At 35.3% G+C, this 18,913-nt stretch overlaps 1 protein-coding gene across 1 annotated transcript; it reads left to right on the plus strand.

Annotated features, from left to right (window-relative positions):
* The first annotated feature begins 2,244 nt into the window (after positions 1-2,244).
* On the plus strand, positions 2,245-18,071 carry LOC102596284 (xanthine dehydrogenase 1-like). The gene is made up of 14 exons (XM_006361681.2): positions 2,245-2,575; positions 4,330-4,429; positions 6,454-6,562; positions 6,702-8,210; positions 8,991-9,233; positions 9,429-9,743; positions 10,492-10,731; positions 12,266-12,550; positions 12,694-12,915; positions 13,456-13,617; positions 14,290-14,424; positions 16,382-16,618; positions 17,163-17,336; positions 17,651-18,071. Exons 1-14 carry the CDS (start codon positions 2,449-2,451, stop codon positions 17,891-17,893), a joined length of 4,101 nt encoding a protein of 1,366 aa, XP_006361743.1. The 5' UTR covers positions 2,245-2,448; the 3' UTR covers positions 17,894-18,071.
* The last annotated feature ends 842 nt before the right edge of the window (positions 18,072-18,913 follow it).

Below are 18,913 nucleotides of genomic sequence, written 5' to 3' on the forward strand. Positions count from 1 at the left end.
AAACACGCGACGCAACATATATATCGACTTGTATAATATAGTATGCATTAAATAATAATCATGAAAGAATAATATGCAAAATGGATATGAATTACTATAGAATGAGTTGTTTTTGCAGTAAAAATGCATGAATATCGTATTTATTATTAAGATAAAAAAATAGTATTTTTTTACTAGGAACATGCGGATTTTTTTTTAAATAAGGTAAGAACATGTAATTAAATATATCTCACCTAATATATTATAGAGATGATATCATTGGTACATGTTCTTAAGTCATTTCGATTGCTAGATTGAGTAATTCCTTTATTGTAATTGGAGACGGGCTATGTTAAGTAATTTCGTTATCGTAAATATACATCACAAAATCAAATATTGATTTCATTAATTCAAAATTTTACCTTTACACAATTTTCAGCAGAATCTTCATATACAAAATTATATGTGTATGATTCATACCTATATTTTGAAATTATAAATTAATTATGGCTCCCATCCCATAACTATCTGTCTAAAAATATATTTTAAAAAAAACAAAAGAAATTAACATGGAAAATATATTTTAATTAGTTTCATATACTAAATGCTTATACAAAGTATATTAAGGAAAAAAAATTTAAAGAGATAAACTTACGGTCAACACAAGAAATTATGACGTTTTAAAATCCCTATTAGTAACCCATACATCTAATGTATTAAATTTCAATAATAAATAAATGTTTCCAAAACAATCAAAAACATTCTATGGACCTTTTTTTTATTTTTGTTAGAATTGAAAGAACCATTTTTTGTCTTCTATTTTGATTGACAAATGAATTATCTAAATATGATATAAGTACTATTTAATATTTCATTTCTTAGATATTTTATAATATTTTAATTTATAGTATGGATAAAATCGTAATTCAACTTTTGATTCGAAAGCTTTCCACTTTTCATATACTTTTCATATGAATTTCTAGTTGATTTTGGCTGAGTTTTCAAATTTGAAGATAGTATTTTAAAAATTGACTGTTATTTTAGTTGAAGTGTTTTTATTTTTTATATACTTTCTTATAACTTTATGTGTCTTACCTTTTTTAATTTGTTTAAATTAATACTTATTTATATACTTATTTATAATTCTGAAATTTAACATTTAAAATAATACGCTTAACATCACGAGGTAAAGAGTTATCCTATTTTTTTTTAATAATAAGATCCAATCAAATTACTTTTTAATTCAGATAATCTCACCTAACATGTTCTCACAAGATTAAAAAATAAAATACCATACTTTTCTCCCTTATTTTTATTTGTCAACTATATTAAATAATATGTTGTAAAATTTAAGAACAAAAGAACAATATAAAGATTAGACAAAAAAATAAAAGACAAGAGGAACAATATAAGATAACTTTCTTTCTTGGAGTGTATTCAACATTATTCTTAACACCACTATTTATAGGATTATGTTGAGGAATATCAAAGGGTGTCATAAATATTACATTAAACCTTGAGAATTACTACCTATAACAAAAGAAATAAACCTAGGAGTTATGGTCATCCATTTGACCATATTTTTAACAACATTACTATCAATCAAGGAGGAAATTAACCTATATTATTTTTATCTGTTATTTTTAGAAGAAGAGAACCTTTTCCTTGTATTTTATCTCTTAATATTAAATAATAATACTTATCGGAATCATTGATCCAACCCTATATATAGTACGTAGCTTGTGTCTATCATCTTACCCCTTGTTTTGGATGATTGTTATAAGACGTATTATATTGTATTGTTAATTTAAATATAATATTTATTTTAATTGTTATTTAAATTTTATTGTATCGCATCGTTTAAATTCAACCAGGTAATGATGAAAAAATCCAATTTATGTAACAATGATTATGTCGTTATCTTAATATATTTTTTCTCATTTTTTCTTTTATTTATTATATTTAATAATCATATTTCATTTTATCTTACGTTTTCATAGTAGCTCTACTCTATATCCTTCTTTTTTTGGCAGATTTACCATTCATATTATAAATGTGTAATATTATGTGACAATACGTAACCGCCATCCAAACAAACAAAGTTTTAGTAGAAACCGATTCTGATTTTTACAACAAAAATCTTACTAGATACATTATGAAACAATATGTAACCGCCATCCAAACAAAGTTCTAGTGAAAGCTGACTCTGATTCCCACAACAAAATTTAGATATATTATAAAACAATACTTAACAGCGTTAACACAAAAATTTAGTGAAAGTTGACTCTAATTTCCACAACAAATCTTGATAGTTATGAAACAATAGGTAACCACAAAATTGTAGTCATACCGACTCTGATTTCTACAACAAAATCTCTTACTACTACTTAATACTTATTGGATCTTTTTTTAGCCGAATCAAACCCCAACACTTTTTCATCGCTGATTTTTTTTCCTTTTCTGGAAAAAATGGGTTCTATGATGAAGGAGGAAAGGATAGAAGAGGAATCAAAGGAAGCAATTTTGTATGTTAATGGAGTTCGTCGAGTGTTACCTGATGGATTAGCCCATTTGACTCTTCTTGAATATCTTAGAGGTTAGTTTTTAAGTTTAGTTTTGTGGGTTTTTTCTCTTTTTTTCTTGTCAGAAACAGTTTTAGATGAACAATGAACTAAGTTGGCATTTGACTATTGATTTTGGATCAAGATATTGACCATGAAATTTGATTAGATATTAAAAATTTGATCTTTAAGCCAGTTTTTGGGGAGAAATTTCACTTTTGTCCATAAAACTTTAATATGCATGTCCAGACAACATCAGGTTTTTGAAAATCATAACTTTAAAAACTCAAATTTTCAAGTTTGGGATTTGATTAAGCTTGGACGTACTTGTGCTGAGCTGTATTCCTGTTTTGTTTCTATGGTAAATGTTCAATTTGGGTAATTTTTATTAGTGTAAATCTAAATACTGAAAGGACTATGCTTTCTCCAGCTAGGTTTAATCTGTGGATTTCATATGTTTAGTATATTTTCGGGTTTCTTAACGTTCTCTCTGGTACTCTGTGCTTTATCCACTTACGTGGCCCGGAAGAATTTCCAAGTTAATATCTGACAAACAAATCAAAATGGAGGTAGTATGTAGAGATAAGTTGAAGGAATAGTAGCTTTTAAAAAAAGTAGAGCACTGACTTTTGATTGAGTGATAGTAGTTGTACACTACTAAAGACAACTTGATATGTCTTAAGTAGAAAATGACAAGGAAGATTGAAAACGTGTTTGGCTAAGTTCCAAGAATTAAAAGTGCTTATTGTAGAGAGTTTAGGTGATTTATATAGCTTATAGGAGCAAAATAAGCGTTTTTGAATAGTAACAGAAGATATTTTCCAAAAGTTTAAAAATTCCCAGAAGCATTTTCGGAAACTTTATCAAGCATAAATTACTGTTTTAATATTGGTAAAAGTAAATTTGATTAGCCGAATACAAATTATTACTATAAAAAAATAGAAAATATTTTTCAAAGTTAACAGATTTTTACAAAATTGATCAAACATGCTGTAAGCAGGAGATTGAGGAGTTCGCGTGCTTTTGAAAAAGTTGACCATTACCAAGGATGATAGGTGAAGTAACTTTAAAAGATTGGATCAAGAGGAGGAAGAATTATTCGAAAATTATATTTATAAAAAAAGATGTAGATAGTAGATATGTGTTATTGAGAGTATGACAGAAGTTTGTGATAGTCCCTTATATTAAATAGTAATATTAGTGGGTTAGCTAATGTTGACGTACCGGGATGACTTCCAACTGTTCAGTGACATACAGTTAATTATATTTTCTGTAGTCTTAACTTCTGCTGGTGTTTGATCTTGTAAATTGGTGCAGGTTGGATCTTAAGACCTTTATTGTTCAGTACATATATTTTGTATATTTCAACATTAACAACCAATTACTTCCTTCTCTCACTTTTCTATTCGTTAGACTTGGGCATCATCTGATCAATTCAATCTCCATTTTCATACAGTTTGTGGCTTGCTGGCTGAGCAATTGATGTGTTTGTACTTACCCTTTAGTTATGCAGTTGTATACATATAGTGATAAAAATTTGTTGAGTCCATTTTCGAGTTGCTGCCAATCTGTAGCTTTTATGCAGTTGTTGGTACTTTTTAATGAATATGTTTTATACATTGTCTTGAGAACTCACTACACCTCTTACGAGTCTATGTTGCCCAATACTTCAGGAAGTTGTAGTTTTTATTTCTGTTCAGATGATTGATCTGGATTTTATCCTCTCAGTCTCTCTCTGATTGTGTTTTGGTGGTTTATCTGAAGTTGCTCTTTCTCTGTGGCTATGCAGAAATAGGCCTGACAGGCACCAAGCTAGGCTGTGGTGAAGGTGGGTGTGGGGCATGCACTGTAATGGTTTCTTTTTTTGATCAGAATTTGAAGAAATGTGTGTGAGTCTCTTTCCATCTCTATCCACCTACGTCTCCAAGTCTCTCTTATATCTTCTTTTGGGGTGTGCAGGTTTATGCATGATTTAGTGGATAGCAATGAGTTCTGCACTTGTTTGCATTTGCATGGGTTATAATTTGTGCTGGATAGGTGTGATCCATGTCTTGATCTGTGGGATGTTTTTCTTCTGATCAGTTGTGTGATTACTCTGAGAGCTGAGATCTTTCTCGTTAGTTTTTGAATCCCCAAATTGTTACTCACTTTCATTTTGGGTGGTAGGGAATGAAGTTATTGATTGTATCAGGCAGTAAAGCTTTCGCCTTTGTCATCCTTTTACTTCTGTCGCTCTTAGTACTATTTGTTTGTCTGTTACTCAGCCATGCATGAGCGGAGGAAGTCAGTTAGGTGGGTCTTCGGTAATTGTAGGAGATACGTTTTCATTCCTGTAAACTGATGTCTGTTTAACATCTAAAGAAGTATGATAGCTGTCAAGATGGATAGCAGATAGCTCTCCGCATAGTTCTAGAAGATGGCTGCTGATTGAATAAATGTTCTTTATCCTCAATTGATTTTGTATCCTTCAACGAACGAAACAAGCTTTCTTTAGAATCGGGGAGGTGGAAAGTTCAGAGACCTTATCACTCTGTATCTGTTCTAGCAGACTAGTTACAGGTTGTGAACCCTTTGGCGTTGGCCTGACCTAATACTAGTTTAACCTAGAAGTCAGTTGGGAAGGTTACTTAAAAAATGAATAAAGCATCCATATTTCTTATGATTACTATGTGAATCCTTGACAAGTACGTAAGCCCCATGCCCAAAAGAAAGCACCACCACGAGAAAAAATATGAGACCGCTACTACTGAAACCTGAAATGAACAATTATCATGCTAGATATATAGTCTTCATTCTAGTATCCATTGAGCATGAGCTTTCTGTAACACTGCTTATCCTGGCTTTGAGATGATATCTTATTCTGCTATAAGTTCTCTGGTTGGGATGGTTGGAGTGGTGGTGATGCGAGTCTTTGGCAAATGTATTTGACTAAGAGAGTACAGAGAAACTAGTTGAAAAATGTTGAGAATATAATTAACTAATATAAAGTGTGTTCTCTCTAACAGCTTAAGCTATTAGATGAGATCGAAACACACTTCAACATGGTATTAGAGCAGACAAAAGCTTTTAGATGAGATGGTCACACACTTCAACAAAAAATATGGTTAGTTAAGAGTAGGACTGGCAAACGAGCTGGTCGAGTCGAATATGAGTCGATCGAAAATAAGTATAAAAATGGGTAAAATACTCAACTGGACTCATATTTGAAATGGGTAAAAATGAGTTACCCAATGGATAATATGGGTATCCATATAGGGATCATGTTAAAAGCTTTAAAAGCAAAATCTCTTACCTCACCCCCACTGCCCGCCCCCCCCCCCCAAACAAAAATACTCAAAACTTTTTAAATTTAACCTGCCCATCCCCACCCCCAACTCCAACGCCTCAAAAATGAATTTTTTGTTACTACTCCGACCCCTCTTCCCCAGCCCCTTCCAAAAAAAAAATTTGTTTTAAAAAAAAACGATTTTTTTCCTTATCCCACCCATCCCTACCCCGACCACCTACACCTTAAAAAAATATTAATGTCACTTTTCTTTCTTTTATAAATGAGTCTCCTTTACCCATTTAACTACCCACTTTTAAATGGGTAAAATGAGTTTGACTCGTTTTTTACTCATTTTAAATGAGTTGGGTATCCAACTCATTTAAGATGGGTAATTTGTATGGGCACCCAACTCATTTAAGATGGGTAATTTGAATAGGTGCCCATATAAATTACCCATTTTTCCATCCCTAGTTAAGAGATAAAAGAATATAATCATAATAATTTATTAGCAAGCAATAAATTGGTAAACTTGAAGTCTGCTTGATTTGATTGGCCCCCAGTGCATCCCTCCCATTCAGTTAGTATATGACTATTAAAAATTTCCATAAATCATATTCAGTTTATAAAGTTGTATTTTCTCTATAGGCACCATGCAGTAAATGCATGCTTGGCTCCTCTATATTCTGTGGAAGGGATGCATGTCATCACAGTGGAGGGAATTGGGAACCGCAAAGCTGGATTGCACCCAATTCAGGTACATTAGTTGGTTTCACATGTCCCATGATTTTCGCATGTTTTTTCAACGTCATTTGTTAATTCAAATAGTACCTTTTATGGATCATGATGTATGCAACATTCTTGTAACTCCTCTGCTTTTCAACGACATTCTAAAGGAATCGTTGGCTCGCTCGCATGGTTCACAATGTGGATTCTGTACTCCTGGTTTCGTCATGTCCATGTATGCATTACTACGATCATCTAAAGAACAGCCTACAGAAGAACAAATTGAAGAAAGCCTTGCCGGAAATTTATGTCGATGTACTGGTTATAGGCCAATTGTTGACGCATTTCGGGTATTTGCAAAAACAAATAATGCTTTATACACCAACACATCTTTACAAGACATTAATACTGGTGAATTTATTTGTCCTTCAACGGGTAAGCCTTGTTCATGTGGGCCGAAGGCTGAAAATAGTGAAGAAACCATCAAACAAAATTTAAGCAATGATTGTGGCTGGAAGCCGTTTTCTTACAACGAAACCGATGGAACCACATACACCAGCAAAGAACTTATTTTTCCTCCTGAACTTTTATTAAGGAAATTGACTTATTTAAGTTTAAGTGGATCAAATGGACGGAAGTGGTATAGGCCCGTAAAATTTCAACATCTGTTGGATTTAAAAGCAAGATTTCCAGATGCCCGGTTAGTTGTTGGAAATACAGAGGTGGGAATTGAAGTCAGGCTTAAAGGTATTCACTATCCTATATTAATATCTGTTGCACATGTTCCGGAACTTAACCATATAAGTGTTGAGGATGATGGCTTAGAAATAGGTGCTGGAGTTAAGTTGTCACAGCTTGTGGATGTATTAAAGAAGGTAAGAAATAACCGCCCCGAGTACGAAACATCATCATGTCGAGCTCTCATCGAACAGATAAAGTGGTTTGCTGGAACACAAATACGAAATGTTGCATCAGTTGGTGGGAATATCTGCACTGCGAGCCCAATATCAGATTTGAACCCTCTTTGGATGGCAACAGGAGCGAAGTTTCGAATAATTGACTGCAAAGGAAATGTCAGAACATGTCTGGCTAAAAATTTCTTCCGGGGCTATCGTAAAGTGGATCTGACAAGTAGTGAAATTTTACTGTCAGTATCATTGCCTTGGAATAAGCCATTCGAGTTTGTGAAAGAATTTAAACAATCTCATAGGAGAGATGATGATATTGCCATCGTCAATGCCGGAATGCGTGTCTGCCTTGAAGAGAAGGACAAGAAATGGGTAGTTTCAGATGCTTTGATTGTATATGGTGGGGTTGCTCCACTTTCATTTGCTGCATCAAAAACTAGTGACTTCTTAATCGGGAAAAGTTGGAACAAAGAGCTGCTACAGGATTCTTTGAAAATTCTGGAGAAGGAAATTGTGCTGAAAGAAGATGCACCTGGTGGGATGGTTGAATTTCGAAAATCATTAACATTTAGCTTCTTCTTCAAATTTTTCTTGTGGGTTTGTCATCAAATGGATGGACAGCCATTATTTCTTGAGAAAGTTCCAGCTTCGCATATTTCAGCTGTAGATTCATCTCTTCGACCATCCGTTAGTTCAATTCAGGATTTTGAGATCAGGAGGCATGGTACTTCTGTGGGTTCCCCTGAAGTTCATATTTCATCAAGGCTTCAGGTAACAACATTCATAGCTTGATAATTATGCAATATTTATTGATGTCTATTCCTGAACTGTTCAGATTTGGAAGATGATAATTCCACAAAATCCTAGATTGCATGTGGACAGACAAGAAGCAACTGCTAAATGCTTAAAGACTTCTTGACCTCCTAGCATGGCACTAATTCTTACGCCATAATTGACGTAAGGGCTGGAATGGCCTTTGTGCTAATGGAGTTCATGAATATAGCTAATCTTTGACTTCCACAGTTCTGATGAAGAAGAAGCACATAAAAGATACATTTGTTGTTGGTTCATGAAAAAGTGAATTTTGGGTTTTTAGTTCCTTGCTGCTCCTCCTTCTTGTTGTATGTATTAGGATTGAATCTGTACTAACAGCATAGGGGGACATGGTGTCACTTTCTACTTTCTCCAGTTTATATATTTTCTGGCTTGTGCAGGAGCGTATTTCTAGAGATGAACAACATTGGTTCCCTTTAAAATTCTTGGATCTAGTAACTAAATGGATAACTGTATTGTTATTAATTTCCAATCAACAACATTGGGTCCCTTTAATGCTTCTATTTTGCTCTGGTACTCTCTCTTTTGAGAAGGAAGGTATTTCTATGATTGCAAAATCTATAGTGTACAGCTCTGTCTATGCATAGGAAATTGGAACTTTTGAAAAGTGTTTTATTATTTTGAGCTGGCATTCTGATGAAATATCTGTCCTTTTAGTGGCTCTGTTTGGCCAAAATTGCCACTTATATCTTGGCTGATAAACTTGACCATTTTCAGGTTTCTGGAGAGGCCGAATATACAGATGATGCGCCAATGCCACCCAATAGTTTGCATGCTGCTCTGATATTGAGTAAAAAACCTCATGCTCGTATACTTTCGATAGATGATTTGGGAGCCAGGTCCTCTCCTGGATTTGCAGGTATCTTTTTGGCCAAAGATGTACCTGGTAACAATATGATTGGACCAGTTATTCATGATGAAGAACTTTTTGCCACAGAGTTTGTCACTTCTGTGGGTCAGGTATGATGGTATATTCTGAGATGTTCTCTCCATGCACAAAATCTGTACACTATATTAGGTTAATATTCAGAATAAACTGGCTTCTCTTGCGATGTTAAGTGAGGTAGACTTGTAATAAGGTTTTGATTTGGGAATGACTATAATTTCAACTGTTTTTTCATAGCTACCTATTATTGTCTGGGTGAATATTTGTAGGTTATTGGAGTGGTTGTAGCTGACACACATGAAAATGCAAAACTTGCTGCTAGAAAGGTTCATGTTGAGTATGAGGAGTTACCTGCAATTTTATCGATAGAGGATGCTATACAGGCCAACAGTTATCATCCAAATACGGAAAGGTGTATGACAAAGGGTGATGTTGAACAGTGTTTCCAGTCAGGTCAATGTGACAGTATTATAGAAGGAGAAGTTAGGGTAGGTGGTCAAGAACATTTCTATTTGGAGCCTCATGGCACTTTTATATGGACAGTGGATAGAGGGAATGAGGTGCACATGATCTCATCTACCCAGGTACTTCAAACATAAATCTAGCCATTCTCTCTTAGTTCCTCAAGTATATGTAGGTTTATAGGGCATTAATTCTGGTGTTGTATCTTTTTCTTCTTCTCGTGGTTTGCTTGTTTAGATGTAAGTGTTAATATAATCATTAAAAGAAGTGGTAATAAGGGGAAGTGCCATCTGCCATTGAGTTGCCAAAGCCTTGATCATATCATGGAACTCAATTTCAGTTAATAAGTTGCTCTTGCGCCCAAACTGCAATTTATAATAGAGCTTGTTTAGAAAAAACATGTATCCTGCATGTGTTTTCAGTATTTGAAACTCTCAGATTACACATATTAGAACATCGATTGCTTTTTTATAAGCTTATTTTGTGACTGCTGTTTTAAATTTTTGACGCAAAATCGAAAAGGTTTGCAAAACTTAGTTTTAACTAGAAATAGCAAAGCTAACCTCCTAAAGTTCTTAGCTTTTCTCTACTTACTCTTTCTTCTCAGACTCACATGATATATATGTGATCAAACATAGTCATCTAAGTTTGGTGTCAGTTTGAAATAATCATGAGTTGTTTTTATGATTTCGGTTCTAGATAACTATTGGTTTCTTAGAGATCAATATTATGCTGTTAGATGGGTTTAGTTTGACATGTGGATTAGGTCAATATCCAGTTTAAGATGCTACATCTCTGTAATTTACTTGTTTGGAAAGGAAGAATATCTGTGCTTCTAATTTGGTGTCCCAATCATTGTCTATCTTGCAGGCTCCTCAGAAGCACCAGAAGTATGTCTCTCATGTTCTTGGTCTTCCGATGTCAAAAGTGGTTTGCAAGACCAAAAGGATAGGTGGTGGATTTGGAGGCAAGGAGACTAGGTCTGCTATGCTTGCTTGTGCTGCGGCAGTTCCATCATACCTGCTGGATTGTCCAGTGAAAATTATTCTGGATAGGGATATAGACATGATGATAATGGGGCAGCGACATAGCTTTCTTGGGAAGTACAAGGTAAATAGATGAGTTTATGATCACGTTACACAGCTAAACTCAATCTATGCAACATTTGGATGGCATGGGAAAGCTTGTTTAACTCACTCACTTCTGCGGTGTTTATTGCTCAAGCATTTGTGGGAAACACATGATATTGTAGTTTAAATTTGAATTAGTGCAACTAGTATCTGTGAACAGATTTTGTTATTTGAGTGTGCCAAATGTTTTGGGATTGTCGAAATGGTAGATGTTTCATAAATATTGTGATGAACAGATATGTACACTTTCTGATTTACTGAACACATTGAATTGTTAGGCTGCATAGACAGATAAACTCTTTAGGCATTATTTGCATTGGATTTTGTAGTGGAGTAATAACAACTGGAGAAGAGTCGAGGCTACGAACTCGACAAGTTCTTTCCCAGCCTGTTGTGCTGTTTTTTGTTACATGAACCAATCAGTATAATACTTAGCAGATATAGATTATTGGACTATATAAGCCTCCTCAAGCGGAGGGATGATAGGAAGGGAAACATTTGGTTTTATTCGTTTTACTAATGTGTTTGGTAGGCATTGGTTTGCGTCATTTTCTGTTCTGATTTCTATTAGCATTTTCTTTTGAATATGGAGAAACAATGTTAACATTCTCTATTATTGTTAGGTTGGTTTTACAAATGCCGGGAAAGTGCTTGCCTTGGATCTTCATATCTACAATAATGCTGGAAATTCGTTGGACCTATCAGCCGCTGTACTTGAACGTTCTATGTTCCATTCACACAATGTCTATGAAATACCAAATGTGAGGGTTAATGGAAAAGCATGTTTCACTAATTTTCCTAGTAATACAGCTTTTAGAGGATTTGGAGGCCCACAGGGTATGCTAATTGCTGAGAATTGGATAGAGAGGATTGCAGTGGAAGTTAACAAAAGCACGTTACACAGCTAAACTCAATCTATGCAACATTTGGATGGCATGGGAAAGCTTGTTTAACTCACTCACTTCTGCGGTGTTTATTGCTCAAGCATTTGTGGGAAACACATGATATTGTAGTTTAAATTTGAATTAGTGCAACTAGTATCTGTGAACAGATTTTGTTATTTGAGTGTGCCAAATGTTTTGGGATTGTCGAAATGGTAGATGTTTCATAAATATTGTGATGAACAGATATGTACACTTTCTGATTTACTGAACACATTGAATTGTTAGGCTGCATAGACAGATAAACTCTTTAGGCATTATTTGCATTGGATTTTGTAGTGGAGTAATAACAACTGGAGAAGAGTCGAGGCTACGAACTCGACAAGTTCTTTCCCAGCCTGTTGTGCTGTTTTTTGTTACATGAACCAATCAGTATAATACTTAGCAGATATAGATTATTGGACTATATAAGCCTCCTCAAGCGGAGGGATGATAGGAAGGGAAACATTTGGTTTTATTCGTTTTACTAATGTGTTTGGTAGGCATTGGTTTGCGTCATTTTCTGTTCTGATTTCTATTAGCATTTTCTTTTGAATATGGAGAAACAATGTTAACATTCTCTATTATTGTTAGGTTGGTTTTACAAATGCCGGGAAAGTGCTTGCCTTGGATCTTCATATCTACAATAATGCTGGAAATTCGTTGGACCTATCAGCCGCTGTACTTGAACGTTCTATGTTCCATTCACACAATGTCTATGAAATACCAAATGTGAGGGTTAATGGAAAAGCATGTTTCACTAATTTTCCTAGTAATACAGCTTTTAGAGGATTTGGAGGCCCACAGGGTATGCTAATTGCTGAGAATTGGATAGAGAGGATTGCAGTGGAAGTTAACAAAAGCCCAGAAGAAATAAAGGTATGCCTGGTGTTTCTGATGATTGTCTGAATAGTCTATTTTCATATGTGATGCATATCAGCAGCTTCACCATTTTCACTTCCTTTAGCACTGTAGATGATGATGTATATGGATTGTTTTCTCATTTTTCATTTTTCCACCAGGAAATGAATTTCATCAGTGAAGGATCAGTCTTGCACTATGGTCAAAAAGTTGAAGACTGTACCTTGGGGCGTCTCTGGGATGAATTGAAATCTTCTTGTGACTTCATTAATGCTCAAAATGAAGTTGAAACTTTCAATCGCCATAATCGATGGAAGAAGCGAGGTATTGCCATGGTGCCAACCAAATTTGGAATAGCTTTCACTTTTAAGTCTATGAACCAGGTACATTCTTGTCTTTGTTGTACACCCTAAAGTTCCTAGTTAGGTCCATGTTCCTTTGAGTAGTGAGTAGTTTAAGTATTGCCTTCATTCTACTCTGCTTTCAGCAATGATTTGCTAACCAGCCCAGGTGGCTGGATATATTTAAGCTATTTCTTTGGTACCTATGAGCATGATAACAGCCGCTGACTGACTTCTGTAATTGGTTAAGTTTTCCACTTCCTTTTGAGATAAGGTTAAAAAGCATTCCATTTACTGTGTAGGACAGGCTATAGCCCCTTTTCAAGATGTGATTAAAAAAATAAGACTCCTATTGATCACACATTTCTCATTCTTTCAAGCAATTTACAAAATGCAAGTGGTAGAGGTGAGGAGCACCTGAATAAGTTAGTATGTAGATGTGAATAGTTCTACAGGAGATATAGGTTCATGTTCTTCAGAAACAACACCTTTTTCGATGCTGATTGTTTCATAATTTTAGCTCTATGAAAAGTTGTAATCCCAAAAGCTTAAGTTGGTTATTCACTGACTGATTGACTACAGGCAGGTGCTCTTGTTCAAGTTTACACAGATGGAACAGTGTTGGTCACTCATGGGGGTGTTGAGATGGGCCAAGGTTTACATACAAAAGTTGCTCAGATTGCTGCATCTTCCTTTAACATCCCTCTAAGTGCAGTATTCATTTCAGACACAAGTACTGACAAGGTATTGAGTGTGAGACGAATATCATTATATCATTGTTTGAAGCTTCTATTCTTCTATTGGTGAACAAACTGAAAGGATACATCGGAATCACATGGCATAATTCTTGTTATATTCTAATATTAGCTGGGATGAGTTATCAAAAAATATTAGCTGCAACGACAGAAAGGTTAGGCATGTACTAGATGGCGATGACAGAAAATGAGTTAAACCAGAAACTTAATAGCCAATAAAGGGAAGCCCGGTTCACTAAGCTCCTGCTATGTGCGGGTTCGGGGAAGGGCAGGAGCACAAGGGTCTATTGTACACAACCTTACCTTGCATTTCTGCAAGAGGCTGTTTCCACAGCTCGAACCCGTGACCTACTGGTCACATGGCAATAACTTTACCACTTATGCCAAGGCTCCCCTTCCATAATAACCAATATAAAACTTGAATTTACTCGGTCTGTAAATGTTGAACTTAGATACTGCCTTCACTTGCTACCTAAAATAATTGAAACTGATCTTCCTCAGCCAAGCGGTGGTTTGCTTGGTTTGGGGTGTGTGTGTGTGTGGATATTTCTTCTAGCACATCATATTGTTTTATTCAAATTCCTTGTGTTGCATGTCAATTTTGTTTGCAGATTATGAAAAATATTATTACCTGCCTCATCTAGTTTTCTTGCCAATCTAGGTACCTAATGCTTCACCAACAGCTGCTTCTGCAAGTTCTGACATGTATGGAGCTGCAGTATTGGATGCATGCGAGCAAATAAAAGCACGGATGGAGCCTATTGCATCCAAGTCTAACTTCAGCTCTTTTGAGGAGGTCTTTCTTTTTGTGCTGGCTTTGAAGTAATTTTTTTGATTTGATATCTGTTTTATTTCATTTTTAATCTGCCTGACTTGCTTGTCTATCATTTGAAATATGTGTATGACTTGTGTTTTGAGGATGAAATGATAAAATACGCTACTCGTGAATTTCTCTAATTCAATGGGCTAATAGGTACATGGTGGGCTGTTCAAATCAGTTGTGGCTTGTGATCATCCCTATCATATTGTCTGTTTCATTTTCCTTTACTTGTCTTTCCTTTCTCCATTTTGCTTGATCCGTATCATACTCTCTTTTTCTCCTTATGGAATACTACCTCTAATCTGACCTCATTTTTCAGATAAAAAGGGATATATGCATATTCCCTGATACACCTTCTTTTCCCACCTTCAAATTATTTTGATTGTAACCACCAAATGATGGTTTCTTCCTACAGTAACTCCTTGTGTGAAATTCACACTTCTTCAGGGTTAGGCACCAATTGTGAAGAAGATGATACGGCGTATATCATTTGGAAGAAGATAATTTATCTTTGAAGTTCATCAGAGTATTGAAGATCTTATGTTTCTGTTATCTTTTTTCTTTTACCTGACTAAGTTGAGTTTGAGAAGTTCAAGGAACAGAAACTAGCGATTAGTAGATATGCACTTTAATGAAAAGAAGGGATGCAAATGCCACATGCTCTGTGAGGAGGTACTAATCTCTAGGCATTATTAGTCTACAGTGCATGCATCTGGCATCTCTTCAAGCATAGCCTTGCATGGGATAGTGTTTGACCAGGCTTATTGCCTATTTCCATATAATTAAAGGACAAGGAAAAAGAGTCTAAGGGAGTTGCATGAGTGTAGAAAACTCACAAGGATATATGAATAATTACAAGTGGTGTTTACTGCTTACAGCTTTTTCAGAGCCATGGGAGGTCCAATAAGAGTCCTTATATCAAAAAACAACAAATTATGTAGTGGCCTAAGATGAATATTTGTTAGATGGTAAGCGAAGAAACGGAAGGTGGAAATAATTCAACGTCAGAAGAGAACAAAACGCTAAATGGTAAGAAGTTGATGCAAAGGTATGACCTCCCCTCCTCCCCACCAAAAACCAAAAGAGAGAGTTAAGACGTTGACTGCACCATGTATATTGCTTTCAAGTTCTGAAATAACCGTACCTCCTGCACTTGAAGTCAAAATTTAGTTTTGTCACACCTCGTGTCAGTTGAACTAGGCATGCAATACATTTTAAACCATGAAAATGGAGGTACTTAGTAACAGACGAAGAAGGGACTTGTCCATCTAGGAGGATACACAGTGTTTTGCATAAGATGCAGTGATTATGGCAGCAGATGAAACACTTAGCAACATGGGCATGTAGCAAGAGAGTGGGACATGAATCATGACATTCCTAGTTACAAGATTATTGGAAGGCTGGATCAATGAGTGACTTTCTCAAAGCTCAATTTTTAAAGAAAAAAGTATTTTCACCTCACCCGTCTGCTTTATTCCTTCGATTATGTGTACACCACTGCCTTTAGCAAGACCACATATTCAGTATATTCATAATTCATCGTAATCTTGGGAATTGAAACATTAAATTAGAAAAAACTCAAAAAAGGCTGAGTATCTGCAAAAGAGAATTTGTGAAAGATTTTTTGCAATGGAGCAGTAAGGTTTTCTTCATGGTTTATTTCATTTCCCGAGCAAGCTCATTACCTTTCTGTGGCATATTGTTCCATAATTGCACTGTATATAATACCTTGTTCAGATTGATAACACCGCAAGCATTTTGTATCTTCCCTCATGGTCCAATGTAAACCTTTATTATATGTCTTATATTTTACTTGTACCTCAAAACTGACTCTGAAATATTGCACTTTGTCTTTTTCTATAGCACTTTCATGATGATAATAGAAAAACAATTAACTGCTGACTTGATGTCTTGTTTTTTGATTAAATATCAGCTTGTCAGTGCGTGCTTCTTCGAGAGAATAGATCTTTCTGCTCATGGGTTCTACATTACACCTGATATTGACTTTGACTGGAAATCTGGAAAAGGCAGTCCGTTTAGGTACTTCACCTATGGCGCTGCATTTTCCGAAGTTGAAATTGACACATTGACAGGCGATTTCCATACTAGGAGAGCAGACATTATCCTAGACCTTGGATTCTCCCTCAACCCAGCGATTGATATTGGACAGGTCATTGCTGCTCTCTCTGTACTATTTACGTACAGGTTTTGAATTTTTCAATTGTTTAGCTGGCCTACTTAATGGCATATTTTGATTAAATGAATTTAAAAGTAGACTATCAATTAGTAAATACTGAAGTAATTGATGATTGAAGGTCTGGCAAGTTGTGGCTTTTGACAGATCTATCTACATGTAAATAATGTTTGCATTTCATTGTTTTGAATGGAGAGCAAGAAGGTCGAATAGAATTCAGATTTCTAAACTCCATCTTCATTTCCTTGAATTGAAGTTCGCCAATTGTTTTGTATTGAACTCAATAGGGCACACTCCAAATGCCCTTTTTGTTTATTTTTGTTATTCTAAATATTCAGATATTTACAAGGATGACCTGCATATATTATGTCTAGTTCCACTACTTCCCGGTTGCAGACTTGCTTCTAATTGTCTGAATTCTGAAAGAGATAGAAGCACTGCCACATTGGGAGATGGGCTGGATCTCGTATCTTCCGATCTGAAATGGACCTTTGCTAACATTCACGCACACTCTATGCAGATAGAAGGAGCATTTCTACAGGGTCTTGGATGGGTAGCACTGGAAGAGCTGAAGTGGGGTGATAAAGCACACAAGTGGATTCCACCTGGGTGCTTACTCACATGTGGACCTGGAAATTACAAGCTCCCGTCTTTGAATGATATGCCATTCAAATTTAATGTCTCTCTTCTGAAAGTAAGTCTCACCACTGTCTCCTCCTTGATATTTAGGTATCAGACATTCATTGTTTGCTGAATACTTCTAAGCGATTTTCGTATTTGTTAGTAAATTCCTTCCTTTGTATTCCATGAAGTTTGGTTCAGCATACATCATCAATGAGCTGATATGCACCATGTCTTGAATTGCTTAGAATTTCAAGAGCACTTCTACAGGCACCAATTTTTTTCTTTATTTCTTGAACGATTTTCAACTTTCCGAGTATATTCCTATGCATCTGAACACCATATCTTGACTTTGTCATTAACAATCTACTTGATATTTGCCAACAGAATGCTCCAAACACCAAGGCTATCCATTCATCTAAAGCAGTTGGGGAACCACCCTTCTTTCTTGCGTCAGCTGTCTTTTTCGCCATCAAGAACGCCATAAAATCTGCAAGGATGGAAGCTGGTTACAGCGACTGGTTCCCTCTTGATAATCCAGCCACTCCAGAGCGTATTCGAATGACTTGCACTGACGAATTTACAAAATTACTTGTGGATTCCGATTTTCGGCCAAAGCTAAGTGTTTGATGGTTATACTAGACTGAATAGGTGAAGGCTTAGAGCTTCTGTACATTTCTCCTGTAACATGTTAAATGAGAGTGTATTCTTGAAATATAAGATGACTCATTATTGTTTTCGCCTTTGGGCACTTATAAATTACAAATATGAGTGGAAGAAAAATGACCCTACAAAGGGTATGTTCTCACCTTTTTTTTTTTTTTACTAACAGATTTAAACGTCTATTAATTTATTTATTTTGGATACACATGCTTATTTAGTTTGGTTTTGATAAATCTATGGGCATCGAATTGAACAAAGCAAATTATTATTCAAGATGAGACTTGCATTCAATGACGTCTATTAGTAAAATTATTTTTTCCAACAAAAAGTATGAAGATCGTATTATCCTAATGGTTAATCCGAATGATACAATTGGTACGATTAAAGCATACATTCAGGAGGAAAGGGGAATTGCTTTTAAGAAACAGAGAATTTTGAGTCAGGATGGTGAAGAAGATATGCAGAAACATAGTGATTCTTTGTTAAATCTTCGACATGCACGGGTAATAGTAGAACTATCAGTGAGAATGCTTTTGACGTCGTTATTTATTGTTAAAGATCCATGGTTACTGAGTCGAATAATGGAAATTGTTATTCATGACTCTTACAAAGATGTGATTGAATTTCGTCCAATATCAAAATCAAAATTAATTACCAGTATGTGGACGTGATAACACTATTAAGGATTGTCGCGTTTATACCCTAATGGTTTGGCCAGAAGATAGCATAGCTGCGGTTAAAGCATACATTCATGAGAAATCGGGATTTTGTTTTAACAGACAAACGTTTCTTTGGAATGAGGATGAGGTTTTAAGAGACGATGCACAAACTCTTTCTTCTCTAGGATAAGGAAATGTTGTGATTTAATCCTTCGATATGGACTTGTATACAAAGTACCTTTCATTCATAAGCCTACATGTTGTGTCTTTAAGATGAGCATCAAGCCTGGTGATACAGTTGGAGATGTTAAAGCTCGCATTCAAAGAA

The sequence above is a fragment of the Solanum tuberosum genome, unplaced genomic scaffold (genome assembly GCF_000226075.1).
Source record: "Solanum tuberosum cultivar DM 1-3 516 R44 unplaced genomic scaffold, SolTub_3.0 scf00367, whole genome shotgun sequence".
NCBI classification, from domain to species: domain Eukaryota; kingdom Viridiplantae; phylum Streptophyta; class Magnoliopsida; order Solanales; family Solanaceae; genus Solanum; species Solanum tuberosum.